General features: G+C 31.9%; 3 protein-coding genes across 3 annotated transcripts; 1 reads left to right on the forward strand and 2 right to left on the reverse strand.

The window, feature by feature from the left end:
• The first annotated feature begins 81 nt into the window (after positions 1-81).
• LOC113404740 (josephin-1) lies at positions 82-5005 on the forward strand. The gene is made up of 4 exons (XM_026645735.2): positions 82-369; positions 705-877; positions 1185-1365; positions 2151-5005. The coding sequence occupies exons 1-4, from the start codon at positions 289-291 to the stop codon at positions 2424-2426; spliced, it is 711 nt and encodes a 236-aa protein (XP_026501520.1). The 5' UTR covers positions 82-288; the 3' UTR covers positions 2427-5005.
• Positions 5006-5906: 901 nt separating this feature from the next.
• Positions 5907-8768, reverse strand: LOC113404743 (apolipoprotein D-like). Its single transcript, XM_026645738.2, has 4 exons — positions 8440-8768; positions 6660-6790; positions 6309-6511; positions 5907-6078 (listed from the first exon to the last, which is right to left on the reverse strand). The coding sequence occupies exons 1-4, from the start codon at positions 8572-8574 to the stop codon at positions 5918-5920; spliced, it is 630 nt and encodes a 209-aa protein (XP_026501523.1). The 5' UTR covers positions 8575-8768; the 3' UTR covers positions 5907-5917.
• Positions 8769-9321: 553 nt separating this feature from the next.
• Positions 9322-14351, reverse strand: LOC113404734 (probable cytosolic Fe-S cluster assembly factor GL21135). The gene is made up of 8 exons (XM_026645728.2): positions 14139-14351; positions 13643-13857; positions 13422-13567; positions 12800-12958; positions 12294-12542; positions 10958-11168; positions 9752-9909; positions 9322-9590 (listed from the first exon to the last, which is right to left on the reverse strand). The coding sequence occupies exons 1-8, from the start codon at positions 14202-14204 to the stop codon at positions 9349-9351; spliced, it is 1446 nt and encodes a 481-aa protein (XP_026501513.2). The 5' UTR covers positions 14205-14351; the 3' UTR covers positions 9322-9348.
• Between the last annotated feature and the right edge of the window lie 1065 nt (positions 14352-15416).

Raw genomic sequence — 15416 nt, forward strand, 5'->3', positions numbered from 1 at the left:
ATATTCTACTTCTTTACACTACCGAACGCATTCGTTTATTTTTTTTTTACCGCAAAAGTGATATATCTTGTTGAACTGCTGTCAAATCTGATTACTGAAGTCAATAAAATTGTCAAGTTATTCATCAGCAAACTTGTATTTTTTAGATTATTTTACCAAATTATCTGTTAAATTATTTTCAGTATTACAGTGATTATAGCTGTTCTATTAAAAATAAATAATTTACAAAATTCAACTAAAAATTTAGCGCTTAGTTTAAAGATAAAACATGCTAAATGTTTGAACGAGATGGGTTCGAAACCGCAAATATATCATGAAAAACAAGTAAAAGAATTGTGTGCATTGCATGCGTTGAATAATTTATTTCAGGTGAGTTTTTCATATTTTTAAGAGGCTTTGCCTAAATACTAAACTTATCACGTGAAAAACGTCCATGAATACATTAGCCGACAAGCCAAAGTAAACAAATTGGCTTGCTAGGGTCATTAGAATTTAATTATCACCTCGTTATATTTTAGTTACTTATTGTTAATTCCGATTAGATATTAAAAAGTTTTTAAACTAAAATAAATTGCATTTTAATATATAAAGTACAACTGATAATTTAAATAACTAAATATATCGATTATGAAGGTATTTTCCTTATTTGCTTATTTTACTGGGTTACTTTTTTCCTCTAAAAAATTAACTGGTTTGGTTTTTAGACAAGGAACACATTTTCGAAGTCAGAATTAGACACAATTTGCAGTAGGCTATCTCCAAATGTATGGATTAATCCTCACCGCTCAATGCTGGGTCTTGGCAACTATGACATTAATGTAATCATGGCTGCTCTTCAGAAGAAAGGTTGTGAGGCTGTGTGGTTTGATAAAAGAAAGTAAGATATATTTTTTTATTCAGGCACCTTATTCAGTTATAGGTAAAGCCTAGTCTTATTCTGCCAAAGTGCTCCAGTTGTGTCAGTGTTTGCAGCTACATGTATATGCAACTTTTCTCACAATTCTTCATTTACCAGTGTACCAAAATTTCAAAATTCTAACTAATTTTGATAACCTATCATTGCTAATTATAATTATATCTGTTATAATAACTGTCTCTGAGCTTAACAAATAACTAAATTCTTACATTATAGCCAAATATTAAAGACTTAATGATTCTTATGCCTATTTATCTTTTGTCTTCAGAGATCCTGGATGCTTAGACCTCTCAAACATATGTGGGTTTATTTTGAATGTGCCATCAGATTATAAGCTGGGTTTTGTAATGTTGCCTCTTCGACGACGGCATTGGATCACTATCAGACAAATACAGGGCAACTTTTACAATCTCGACTCTAAGTTAGATTCACCACAGTTAATAGGAAGGGTATGTGAATAATATATTTAGAAAAAAAAGTATTTTTTTAATACAATCATTTACTTACTATTCATCCATTTAGTGCCCTGGATACTGACTGGGGTATTTTATTTTTGGTACCAGATATGTAGACAATTCCTTTTATTGGTGTTTTTCTGGTATACTTATATATGCACAGTGCCATTAAATATGGCATTGTGTTAGTACATTTTTAGAACATTTCAATGTATAAAATATCAATTTGCTTGTGATCGAGAGCCATGTTATTTAAATGAGTTTTATGTGGATTTTAAAATAAAATAAGTGTTACAAATGACTTATTTTCTGTAAGTGTGGTTCATCTTTGGTTAAAATGTTACACACATAGGCAATAAAAATAAATCTTGACATAGCATAGCAATTTAATTTTTTCAATTAAATGTTTATAAGGCTTGATCAAGCTAATTTTGTAAGTATACCAGATACCACACATTCATTAGTAAAAAGTTATGCCATTTGACTTATTTGATAAAAGAGCAATGACGCTGTTTAAACAACATATATTTATCTAATGTTCTTAATTATATTATAAGAGTCTATAAATATTATTCATTCATAGCCATAAAGATAAAGAAACAGAAAAATTTAAAAATGAAGATATAATAGATAGATAAAAGTTACATTATGAAATGAAATTGACAGTATTGGTTAAAAAAGAAAGAAAAAGTTTTTGTTTACAAAACGCATCCCTTTCGAAAATTAACATAAATGTGTGCATTATATCTATCTAAGTTTTACTTTACTATCTATTTCAGAGTAGTGATTTAATAGCATATTTAAAAGAGCAATTAGACAGCAAAGAAAAGGAATTGTTTGTTGTTGTAAGTAGAGAGGTTGAAGAAAAACAATTGTGGATGCATCAGTACACACTGAACAACCGAGGGCAGGACACACTTTCCAATCAGAAGGATGTTGAGCCGCTATGTGGTAGTCCAGACGATAGCCTGTCTTCTGATTACAACAACCGTGATTCTGAATGTCTACGGTTAAATGAGGTCAGAAACTGTTTTGTTAACAATGAAAACTTTTAAGTGCTTCCATTGCACATTGGTTCGGTTGTGTGTTTGTGTGACTAATCAACGTAAGATATTAGTAAAGTGATAAGATTTTGTCATCTATTATTTTATCCATATATAGTAACTGTTATAACTACACCATAAACAAATTAATATTAAAAAAAAAACAATATTACAAGAAAGTCATAGTCATATGCATAATTATGTAGATACTCAAAGGCATATAATCCAAAGTTCAATTTTAAAATATTGTATGTAGATATACATATGGGTGTTTTGCTATAAAGGACTAAACTACTCCGTGATTTTAAATACAATATATATTAAGTACTTAATTTTGAATGTTATTTATAAATTATAAGTTTTTTGTTCCTTGTTATATCATTATTTTGTTTATTTTTTTAAAGTTGCATTTAATTGAATTGTTGAATATTAGTTAAAAATTACATAACAGATATCTCATTTTGAATGAGAGCAATATAAAGGCCTAAAGTAAATTAGATCACTAAGGGACTGAATATTTTGTAATTCTAATAGCCATTTATGTATATTTAATAGGTTGTAATATCTATAGTCTTAAATAAAATTATTATTTACATAATATTTTGGTCAGTTATATGCAAGACGTTTCATTGAAAATGTATAAAAAGTATTTTGATCTTGTAAAATTTGCTATCTATATTAAAAATAATGTTTGTCAATCAATTAACTTATAAATGTTTTAGTCGAGTAGGTTTTGAACAAGTCATTTTTGAATAATCAGATAAACAAATTAATATGTAGATGACATCAAGGGAAATATTGGTAAAATACTAATTGAATAAGTAATTTCATCTCTATCAGTTAGACACTTGTATGCTTGGAACCAATAGTTTATACTAAAAATATTTAATGTCAATATGCTGTGAAATTAAATACTTATACCCATATAGTCATATAAAAGACAAGCTTAAAAAATACTTGTTTATTTATTATTATTATTATGTGTAATTAAAAGTTACAATTTAATGATTGCTGTTTTGCTGAGTAAAAGACTTGACTTCAGCTAAGAAGATATTATGGAACAGCTCACTGCTAGGTGTTCCTTGTTGGTTTATATTTGAAAGAATCTCATCTTGCATGCAGTTTCTCCACGATTATTTTTTTAATAGAATTTTAATAAAAACCTAAGCTTATTCCAATTCGAATTCTTTCCGTAAAGATTGCCTATTCCATCTATTGGATCATCTCGGCTTCATAAATTCATTACTTGCAAGTGAATGTTCAATTGACTCATCAATTTTAATTTCACAGCATAATATGAATTTAATATAACGCCAAATACTAACCAAAATTCTAATTATAGCATATATTTACATTCATACTACTGACTTCCACTACCTAATAAATAGCACACATATTTTGTTGACTTTGTTTAAGCATCACAAAACGGGATTGTAAAATTAAATGTTTTATAGTAAACTGTTACACTGGTCACAGATTTCTAAGTATCGCAAGTATATCTAATTTTAGTCCCTTATTTTGATATTACTATTATGTCCAAGTATATTCATCGGTGGTGGAGATCCGTGTAAATTCGACGTGTCGTACTGACATCCTTGGAATCATGAATGATCGGCTATCTTAGATCTAGTGGAACTAGGATCCCAAGGCTTGCAGCATATTATTGGTGGAAGGAATTGACATTTCTTATATTGACAATGTAAATAAATGATAATTTGTTATATTACAGTATTGAAATTGTAATTAGTAAGTTTTTTTTTAATTTTATATTTCGATGTAATATTATTTTTATGTCTACATTACTCGTTCATTTTGTTAATCAATTTATAATAGAAAGTAGGAATTTGTATCTGTAATCTTAATCATTGTTCCACTATATTGCTTCGAAGTATAAAGTACTATATTCATTATATTAATTACAATTTCTAAAATATAACATTACAGCTTATTATCATTTGTTTACATAATATATGACGGGCGGTGGTGACCACTAACTATTACTTGATCCATTTACCCATGTCTTCCTGCTAAAACAAAATTGAAGTGTAATTTATAAAATTAAACTATACATTTAAAACATAATCACGATTTAATTTTAATGATTATAGCCCAATATATATATTAATTTTGATTTTTTTTTTTTTATATGTAAAAATAATTCATTTGAATCTTATAAAAGCATGAGATCATGAGATGTGTAGGGAAATAGACTACACACGTATTAATTTAGTTCAAAAATTGTAAAACACATTTCAAAACATTATATAAAACATTTACATGATTGTTAATTTTCCTTTTTTTACTCTGTTTAACCTTGAATATATATGCCAAGAGAGAGAGGATAGACGCCATTTTATTGTTAAAAACAAAAAGCAATACTTTTTTACATTTTTAGACGTATAATTGTTTACGAGTAATAATTTATAGTTATTTTGTAAGTCAGTGTGTGGTCAGTGTCTGATTTGTTGTGTCTGTGCCTGCAATATAGGCAGCTGTGAATTCTGTCACCATTGTATAAGGAAAGAATTAAAATGTATTTTGATTCTTATATCTTTTACTCTATATTGTTGTAAATAAATATTTTTCCAAAAGCGTTTAATTTTATTTTCCGAATGATATTATGCATACACATTATACCACTTGTTAAATATACCCATATATACTACGTATTTACTACATAAAAAGTATATAATTTAGACGTGGGTCTGAGTGGGTATTGTAACGCTATGATTGTATTAGCTTTGGTGGGTGTGGTGGTGTGGTGCCCCACACACACGCAACTAAGATACAACCACCAGTAATTTCTCTGTATTGCTATGTTCTTGTTTGAATAGTAAGTGAACCAGTGTAATTATATGTATAATTTTATCTGTATTGAGTTATTTTTGGTTCAGTTACTACTTACACGGTATACTGATTAGTACTGTAGCCTGACGTATTGTCAAATATTATATATAGTCGAACTTGAATTAAGACAATTAGATTTAGACATAGACAATTTTACTACTTTCTACTATTATTTTATCTTCCTGACATTACACTTAAAGATAGAATCCTCGATTTGATTGGGATAATATAGTATAATAAGTAGAAAGAGGCGTAAATTTTTGACAAGATAATCACACAAAATAATTTCTACAGGTATTTGTATGAACACCTTCATAGACCTAATCTGCTAAATCTTAAATCTTATACCCTTTTGGCTTTGTCAGGGACGTTTTTTTTTTTTGCCAACGCTCCTTCGCAAGACAACTGTAATTGTCGATATACGTTGACAAAGTTTTGCCACATTTGCATAGCACGGACCGTACAAGAACCAGTCCATCGTAGATCTTTTCGTAGGTGCTACGTTGTCAGTATAAGGAATGGCTTATGTTTCTTGCAGTGCCAATGAGTAAAGGCAAAGATCCTCGATGACCACAGATGGCTTAAATACTGACTCTGTTTTGCCATGTAAAAAAAGTACTTATTGGATATATATAAAAACAAATATCAATAAATAATTAGTTTATTTCAGTCGTTTGATCTTCAAATTCGGTACAATTGTTATTTTTTGAAAGTATAAGCCGGTCCGGGTCGAGTCGGAGCTCCTGAATTATGGCGTATATTTGTGCTCGCAATCCCGCTTCTATATCCCGCTGTCGTCCCAGTACCCACATGCGATCTGTTTAATAAGGAGGTGGATAAATCGATAGAAGAAACAATTAGAAAAATAGCAATAGCAATTCATGGATTGTAGATAATTAAGGAATAACCAAAACCAAAGTGTGATTTGGTATTTAATAATAATCGATACAATTGACTAAAAGCACGTACATTATAAATCTAGCAAAACAAGTAATTAGAAAATATTATCTTATTTTTAGTATTTAATAATGTTACAAAAATACGTACCAGAGTGAGCAACGCTAAAGTTAGTACAGGACCAAACAAGCGCAAAGCGGTCGTAATCGGTGAATAATACGTTGTAGTGCCCGGCTCCGGGTAGCATCCGACCTATGATGTACGGCATCCGGTTGTTCAACTTGTACCTGAACGAGGACGAACCGTTGTGGCTTGGGATGCCTAAGCCGTTACTTGTGGAACGGTTACCTGACCTACGGAATTGTAAATGTTTTTTTTTAAATTCTAAAATACAATATATTTTGCATTGATAAAGTATTTTCTCAATTAAAATAAAAACTTTAAATATTTCATCAGACCAAATGGATATATATATCGCAAGAATTTGAAGAAAGCACATACCATCTATTTACAGTGTTGACGGTAATAAGTAAGAAACCTCGCTCGTTGAGCATCACGTCCAGTTCGGTACAGCTCGCTGCGATCTCCATCAGATGGAAAGATCTTTCCACTTCATACCACGTACCTGTCATCTAAAAGAAATTTCTTTTTATTATATACTTAACCGAAAAAAAATATCATTTAGAACATAATACGTATCTAGAATTTATTTGTTTTAATTAGTTTTTCCAGTACTGGTATGTATCGTTGGTATATTTAGTTACAAGTAATTAGCTTATACGGCTGCAATTTGCAAGTTATTGTCTTCCAAAAATAGTTATTGAATTATTCTGTCAAATAATACTAAATGTAAATATTTGACTCAACCATTTCTGACATCATGACAAAACTAATTTTTAGTTGTTTTAAATATGTATTTACAATGTTCTCGCTTAAAATAATTTAAGCGGGAACATTGTAAATGTAAGTACTTCTTCTTAAAAACACTCAGCCGGACTAGTTTTGTTCGGTTATGTGATACTTAATGCCTTTGATCCCGTTGATAAGATGACTGATTTTTCGTAATGTTATACCTATAACATTAACCTAACAAAGATTTCAAATTATTTAACGGGATATTTTTTTTCATTAAACAGTATAAGATACAATTTACAGCAATCATTATTAGCATTACGGCAAACGATGGGATGATTGGGTAGACATTTCAAAAAGGATAACATTAACTTATTTTATGTAAACGTTATTCTCATAATAAATTCATCAATATGTGATATTCAATATACGGCATCGCACGGGTGCAATTTATACGTTACGGTAGGTACTCTTATAATGCAGTTTTCTACCAATGATTTTTTTTTTTAGATTTTAATCATTCGACCCTACATACCCCCTACATACAAACAAAATATTTTTATAATATTAGAATAGGTTGAAAGGATGAAATCTCTTTGAAGCTTAATTACTAACGTAAATGGCTTTCAGTCTTACTACAAGTATTCTGTTTCATTATAATAAAACGAATATTTAACTAATAAATACCTTTTTTGACATGAGCAGATAGTCCCATTTATTATTGATAGTTTAAATAGGTATCATTTTAGTTAATAAGTTCAATGACCAGTTTTTATAAGTGCATTAGTTTTATTTTATATGAATATTCTAACTGCCTCAATTTTCATTTACATAAATAAATAACAGAATGTAGGAATTTACGTGGGCGTGTTACCAAAGTATAAATATTGTTTCATGAAATTTATTACGAAATCACTGTTTCAATTAAGTAGATATTTACACACGTAACCACAACGAAGAAAAAAAATCTTTAATTTTTTGGTACTTATTACAACTTCAATTGAATCACGTTTTTTTTTAAATTTTCGAATTATAATTTTATATCAAGTATAAAATTACTTTGTCTTCAGAAGGACAACACTATTTCCTGAAAGTGCTATCTATTAGTTTACTTACGCTTTAGAAATGTATGTATAAAAATAACAATACGCGTAAGTTATGTGTAAACGGTTAGTAATGATATTAACATGCAAAAGCTACCACAGTGCCCGCTTGAGGGTTAAGGTCGACACTCTATGATTGTTATAAAAATATAGTAGGTATGATGTAGCACGCAATTTATTTACTTTTAAAATAATTGTACATATAAGATCATAGATAAATGATTACGTCTAAATTATATTTTCTATATATTTTACGTGCAGATCAGAAATACATTTTGCAGATTTATTTTCGTATTTCAAGTTAAGTAAATTTAAATCTAACTTACCCGTCTAATATCATAGTTAGGAAATTGTGGATATATTGGACATTTTCCTAATCCAGTACTAATCACAGCTTTGAAGATTGTGCACAGCAGTACGAAGTGTATTCTATTAGTGCTCTGTATCCGGAAGTCACCCATGGCATTTCACAAAAAAACTTAGTGTAGAAAAATTTATATTACTTTTTAAACGCACGCCGCGGTCAGTGTTTTGTAAACAGTGCGCAGTATTTGTAAAATAGGGGTGCGCAGTCGTAACCGCCGCGGCCGTTCTTCACACTGACCCATTCGCGTCCGATTTAACAGATTATTATTCATACACGTTTATACTTTTATAATCAACGACAAGTGACCGGGGCGACTTGTCGACTGACGTTGCAATATGGCCAGTTAATTTTAAAATTGCTAATAACCCGATTATCGACGTTTTATATACTTAGTTATTTTCTAAAACAATTACCACGACTGTCAGTGTAATGATCGTTAAATAGAGAACGGAGCGAATAATTGGCGCCAAACATCGCCAACACCGTCGTCGCAATCCCTCGTCGCCTGTAAAGGTCTCGCTAACACGTGGTGGTTAACATTAACATAAAAATGCATGGTAAGTGACAATGCATAAGTTATTACAATGTCGGCGTGAACGTGAGTTACGTCAAGAAAGCGCACTCCTTTACTCGGTTCACTATCCCGGACAAGACAGCACTTTCAAGTTCAAATGAAACGCAACAGTAATCACAACGTGTTGTTTATTAAATAACAATATTTACATCACCATTGCTGATAAAATTCACTTACATACAAAATAATATCGTATATCCATACTCAATCGCGCAACATGCGCAATATGTCTCTGTCCCGTACAGAAGCTGCCAGAAGGGACGCGTGTCCCGACGGGCGCGGCCGGCGGCCGGATCACCACTTAATATTGAGCGCGATGTCGTTCCTCTCGAGGGCGTGGTACGCGGTGTGCAGCAAGGCCCGCGACTTGTCCGAGTCCCTGCCGTGGAGCCAGTCGGCGTACAGCAGCTTGGCGAGCCGGCTGCCGGCGGGCCGGGCGCGCGGCAGGCGGCCGTACAGCGCCTGCAGCTGCGCCACCAGCTCGCGCCCGCTCTCGCCCCGCACGGGCCGCACTTGGGCGCCGCCGTTGAGACAACCTGCGCAGTGGGCGACGTCTACGTTTGGGGTTTCTCTTTTCTGGTACCAAGAATTACTTGTCCAATTTATTGAGTATAAATTATTACTTTAAATTATTCTAGAATCGTCTTTTTTGATTCGACAGAGATGCACAATAATGCGGCAGACGCAGTATACACACCCGAAGGGCACGCCATGACCTCCACGTAGTGATAGGGTGACTTGCCGCGCTTCAGCTTCTGCACCAGGTTCTGTATATTGCGGAACCCGTTCGCGATCGCAAACCTTAACACTTCTACGCCATCTTTTTCTAGGGTCACTTCGCGGAAATCTGGATTTCTAGAATATTTGAAACAACTTATTTCAACTATGATATATACATACATACATATAAACATTTCAGGGAGAGATTTCGATTTTCGATTAAAAACCAACTCGAAAATTAACGCAGAACATGATTGTTAAATGTCAGAGAGTCATTAACGAAATTGACTCTAATTATAACATTAAAATGTGTCAGGCGTCAAAATAAACATTATAACGACACAAAGTGTGTTGTTACAGAACAGTATTGCGGCTAATTAACTCCTTGTATACCTAAAATGTTAATTGGATGGTATTTAACTTAGTGATTACTTATAATGTTTCAGTATTTGATGATCGGTCGTAACATTCGCGTATTACTCGTTTTAAGTATATATATATAAGTATAGTATATAAGTTCAAAATATAGTTTTATATATACAATATAAGGAGTAATATAATTTGTATTTAACGAGGTTAATGCATTGAATTTAAATATTTCGACACAGTTCAGTTTATCGAGTACATACAAACAATAGCCGTGCATTTGGCAACAGATCGCATCATTCGACCCACGATCTATGTACAATAGACGATACGTTTATGATATTAAAACGAATCAAAACGACCAAATGTACCCACTAGGGTACCTAGGTGGGGCCCGTTGCTTAAATATTACGTAAGCGGGGATCGGGAAATCCATAGTCCTAACAATATATCATTTTCGGAGACAATAAAATTGTAAAATAATTTAAAATATTTTTTCTTTAAATTAACGGTTTTTCTCTACCTATAACAGGTAGAGCGAGGGTTGGACATTCAAAATAAAAATTAAGATTTCATAAATAGCATGACACGCCGGTCATTGGTCTGTATACGTAGGTTATAATTAAATCATACGAAATAGATGCTAGTACATATAAAGTACTTGCAAATCGGCCCGGCCCCACAAGAGTGCAATTTATTATAAAAGAAAATTATATTATATATATAATTATTTCTGAGCGCTATACTCAGAAATAATATTGCATTCAACCAGTGAATTTTATCTCTTTACAATATTTGTTCTAATAATGGAACTAACCTTAAATTCTTATAAACCAGTGGTGCATTCGTCTCTCCAAAAAGATGTTCAGCGGCATACAGGAACACATGATCTGCGTAACCTCCAGACCCTGAGCCGATATGGCTTTTCAAGCCTGGTCCTTCAGAATCATCCCACGGCCAATCCAAATTGGAATCTTCATTTTCAGATAAGGATCTGCCACTGTTTTCCAGCATTTGTTCTAATTCGACTGTGTGCAAACGTAACTATATTTAATTTATAAAGCAAAAAATCCACTATCTTTATGCAAAGCCAAATCATAGGAAGAAAGTTTATTGTGTTTCTTCAATTATATGATAAGAGTAACTGCTAAGAAATTAGTTTAATCACTGCATATTATAAATAGCAGTAGAAAATCGGCTACACGCCCCGCCGCGGCATCTTTTCTCGTTTTGTATAGGTTGAAAAATTATTTTTTATAGCATATGATTTTTTTTTCTTATGTTGCAAACGAGCAGGAGGCTGACCTGATGGAAAATGATTACCACCGCCAATGGACATCTGCAGCACCGAATGGGCTTGCGGGTGCGTTGCCGGCCTTTGAGGAATGAATACGCTCTTTTCTTGAAGGTTCCCAAGTCTCAGTATCAGTTCGGAAAAACCGCTAGCGAAAGCTGTTTCCACAGAGTGATTATGCGAGGCAGAAAATGCACAGGATTTGCAAACGGGCTACCTGATGGAGTGGTTTCCAGTCCTTATAGAAGTTAACCCCGTAATCAATTTTAACCATTCTTTACGTAACCAATACGTCACCAATATTGGAAACGAAGATGTTATGTACCTTGTGCCCGTAGTAACGTTGGCTCACTCACCCTTCTTAAGAGAATACAACAATTTTAAGTATCGCTGCTTGGCGGTAGAATATATGACGAGTGGGTGGTATCTACCCAGACTTGCACAAACCGCACCAGCAAGTAAACTGGGTGCTTTACTGGCGTGCGATGCGTAAACCCAATTTCTAACCGTGCGAAACTAGTTTTATATAAAATTCAATTTACCTAAGTTGACGGACCCAAAGGCAAATGCTTAATTATCACCAAATGTATTAATTATCGACTTAAAAGCTTAAATTAAACATGCTAAGAAACTCTTAGCATATTTATAGTTATGGCTGCTTGGTGTAAATATTTCGGCAACAAGTTTCCTATTAAAATGATTTAAATTGATTCCAAATTCAATACATATCTATTATTAAAATCGATTGGTTGTTTTTTCAATATATATTATAGGCTTAACTATGGGAATGAAACTGTGTCCAGCTGGAAAAAGAGAAGCACCTATTCAAAGTCAATAGTCATTTCTTATTATCTCTTACTTGCAGTAATGACACAGTCCACATCATGACAGCTCAACACTTCACTGTAAAAATCTTCTCTAGACGCTTCGAGTTTCTTATCATAACATGGCATGAAGGTGACGTGATACACTTCACTGGGATTCAGCTCACGCTTGTTAGCTAAGTACCGCTTCACTAGTGAACCCATTATCTGCTGTGGTGATTTAGTACTTGAAATGTATGGTAAGATGAAGTTACCATGCGTCTTTTCCGCGTAACACACCCAACCTTATTGGAAGAAAAACAAATATAGTTTTACAAATCCACAATTTATTCATGTGTATTCTCAAGTACATGTTTGCTTGAAGTTTTAAAAAAGTTATTCTATTTTTGATTTTAATCCCTTGCATCCTGGATTAAAATTGTTTTATAAAACATAAACATGATTTTTACTAAATTAAGTAATAAAAGTTATTAAATTGTATCAAAATATATCAAATACCGTAATTTATCCTTGATTATTAGTACTTTTTAAATCAATGTACCTGGACAAGAGCTAGCAAGCATTGGTAGTTGTTTAGTAGAAGGATCATGCTGGTGGTTTTGGTAACGCTGTAAGAACTCCTGCTGTGCTTCTAGCAGAGACAAGTCTTCAGCAACTGTCATATCTAACACCAGGTCTGCTCCAAGACTTTTGAAATATCCTATAAAAGATTGATAAGGAACAGATTGTAATGTATGTTAAATGTTGAGACACACAAATTTGAAATTCAATTTCTTTTAATAGTTTGTAGGCCGAAGACTTGCATATATGATGACTTATATTGAAAAGAAAGTTGAGCTGAATAAAATGATATATGTAAAAAAAAAATATTTAGACTTATCTGTTCAATCACAACTAATTTCTGTCTCTTTTACAATGATTTAGCAATATTTAACTTTACAATAATTTCTATATTAATTAAAAATTTTGCCATAAGTTTTTTATTGCTTTATTGCCTGTTTGTAAATGATGATTTAAAGATAATATTATTAATATACAAGGCTTCAATTTTAAAGGTAAGCATTTCAAACTGTATCAAATTTTACCATCAGGCATGCTTGCAGGCAAACCCATGCCTACTGAAATTAAAAAAATATATATATTATTCTTCCTTTATAACTTACCAACTAATTTTCGTGTTGCTTCTTCAGGGTCTAATTTATACCTGGCAGCTAAAGACAGTGTTGGCTGAGCAGATAATGATATAACAATCAATGTTACATCTCGTGTTACACCTTGAGTATCTGAATATTTTCTTTCAGAAAACACTCTGTAAAAATTAAAAAAAATACTTGAAAAGTGATAGTTAAAATAAAATTGTATATTAAAAAAAAATCAAACCTACTTCAAAAGTTCTTCCTGGCTCTGTCTTGTTACAAGAACACTTTCAGCTGAAGTTATGCAGCCGCTACACGCCAGACAATCTGCGAGTGTTATTTCCACTTTCTGTAACTTCTGTTCCTGTCCAGTAGACAGGTCGAAATATCCATCTTCACCTATTTTAATTTTTGCGCCTGTTTTGCTCTTAGTCTTTTCTATTTTCACTGGTTTTATACATTCCTAAAAACAATATAATATGAATTAATAACTGTTTTATCTCCAATCGATGTATTAAATATTTTGCTAATTATTAGGTTAATAGGATTATGGTTATTTTAATAATACACTAATCTAAATAAAAAAGGTTAACAATTATGAAGAATAAATAAATTTTAATCCCGTAGAGATGCAGATATATATTACTGATAAGATTTGAGAAGTGTCTTTCCGTTACGCTATAAAGCTTGTCTTATATTATTAAAATAATTGATATAGCTAATACAACGAAAGGTTATAGTCACCTGCGACGGAGTTATGAAATCGTCTAAATCTGTTAATTGCAATGCACCACTAAATCGAGAAGCCATCTTTTACATAACATAAAGTATCGTAAATTACTTTTTTATTCAATGTATTTTATTTACATTACACTTAATAATTTCACAGCTGATTCGTTTTCATTACGTTTAACGTCCAGGTGACGTTGACATTATTTTTGTAAGGTTGCAAGTTTCTGTCTTCGAATGACTTGGGAATTATGAGGAATTCTAAATGCGCAATAACATGAAAAGTAATAAAAACAAAATATAACCATATTTCTAAAACCTAAAAAAAATACCCTAGATACGTTTCGAATTAATTGCTTAAAATAACACAATCTGTAATCATTTAAGTTACTTTTAGATACATATATTTATTTCCATTCGACAAAAGTTAAGCAATTAATAATTTCAAAGGATTTTCAGAATTAAAAATAATGAATTTAAGTACATATGTAAAATAATAATATGTATCGAAGTAAAGTTCGTGAAACATAATATTAACGTGCCTTATACCCCTCTTGCATGCGGTGGAATATGACGCTCTCAGCATCTCTTATGCAGTCTTGCCTTCTCTCCGCCGCCACTCTTTACTCCTTTGTGTGTCATAATACCTTCTTCTATACTTCGTTGCTTTTCCGTGTGCAGTATATACACCGAACTTGCAGCAAAATTTGTTACATTTATTCTTTATTCAGATTTTAAATTCTTTCTATAACAAGCAATATCAATGTTTCACATCTGCCAGCATCCCATGACGCCTGCATTTTTTTACTTATTTTAACGAGGCAGTCAAGCGACCCTCTTAAAGTTTGCGCTGCAATAATAAAACACTGCTTACGACTACAATCTCAACCTACAGTCAAAGCAAAGGGAACCATGAGATATTTAATATATCCATATAATATATTATGTCCATTCACATTTCTTCCTTGATTAGGTATTCTTCAAAAATTAAGTCAACGATGCAAAATATTTATATTTGGCGCACTCGATCATCTACAAAGCCCTATTCCATAAAGTATATAAAATGAATGGAAGTATTAGTATTTATTTAAATAAATAACATTACAGTAATTATAATAGCATGGAATTGGGTAAACCAAGTAATAGATATATAGCATCAAAATTATATTTTAAACCTTATGTTGCATTTACTTTGCATATTTACGTATTAATAATTAGAAGATCTATTCTACCTAAGGAAATCTGAATGTTGTGAATAGTACATTGCAAAAACAAAATAAATAGAGTAAAAGT

This window comes from Vanessa tameamea, chromosome 8 (assembly GCF_037043105.1).
Source record: "Vanessa tameamea isolate UH-Manoa-2023 chromosome 8, ilVanTame1 primary haplotype, whole genome shotgun sequence".
NCBI classification, from domain to species: domain Eukaryota; kingdom Metazoa; phylum Arthropoda; class Insecta; order Lepidoptera; family Nymphalidae; genus Vanessa; species Vanessa tameamea.